The sequence below is a fragment of the Aptenodytes forsteri genome, unplaced genomic scaffold (genome assembly GCF_000699145.1).
Source record: "Aptenodytes forsteri isolate BGI_AS27 unplaced genomic scaffold, ASM69914v1 Scaffold49, whole genome shotgun sequence".
Classification (NCBI taxonomy): domain Eukaryota; kingdom Metazoa; phylum Chordata; class Aves; order Sphenisciformes; family Spheniscidae; genus Aptenodytes; species Aptenodytes forsteri.
Window position 1 is genome coordinate 3,826,876 of NW_008795125.1, and position 640 is coordinate 3,827,515.

Below are 640 nucleotides of genomic sequence, written 5' to 3' on the forward strand. Positions count from 1 at the left end.
CATGCAGGCACTGGGGAGTCCATTACCTTTTCAACTCATCACAGGAGCTTCATGGTGCACAGACCTGTGCTCCCTGTACAGAGCTCCCTGTACAACTTCTGTTTCCTACCAGCCAATATACTCACACCCCTCTGGTAACGAACAGTGCCTGTGACTTGAGACTGAAGAGTTTACTGAGGAGCACACATCACCACTCAGCCCCTTACCCTCATGGGACCAGTTCACACACCTCCGTAATGCCCGCAAAGCTCAAGAGGCCTCAGGCATGGGCCAGAAGCAGCGCAGCCCCAGGAGGTGCTTCTGTTTGGCCCGTCTTGAATGCCAAGCGCTGCCCAACCATGTTGGCCATGCCACAGACCTCAACAGCAGAGAGGCACCACCGTATTTCCCTACAATTTATTACCGGCATCATAGCTCGTGTGGGAGATGCCCGCAGGCAAACAGGGCAGGTTAGGGGGGCCGTAGGGCTGGGCTGAAGGCAGCAGCCCCCGCCGGGGGAGTCTCTTGCCTCAGGCGCTCGGCCGGCTCGACGCCCGGTAAGGGGCCGGCTCAGCCCTCGGGGCTCCGGTCCCCTCTCCATGTAACGCCTCCGGGTAGAGGGCTCCCGCCTGTGCCGCCCGGAGCCGGGCTGGGCAGGGTC

At 60.9% G+C, this 640-nt stretch overlaps 1 protein-coding gene across 1 annotated transcript in view; it reads left to right on the forward strand.

Moving 5' to 3' along the window:
- The first annotated feature begins 236 nt into the window (after positions 1 to 236).
- NOV (nephroblastoma overexpressed) overlaps positions 237 to 640 on the forward strand; it is a 6,505-nt gene continuing 6,101 nt past the window's right edge. Inside the window, exon 1 of the mRNA XM_009277252.1 lies at positions 237 to 381. Coding sequence (XP_009275527.1) covers positions 237 to 381 — 145 coding nt within the window. The remainder of the gene's footprint in view (positions 382 to 640) is intronic.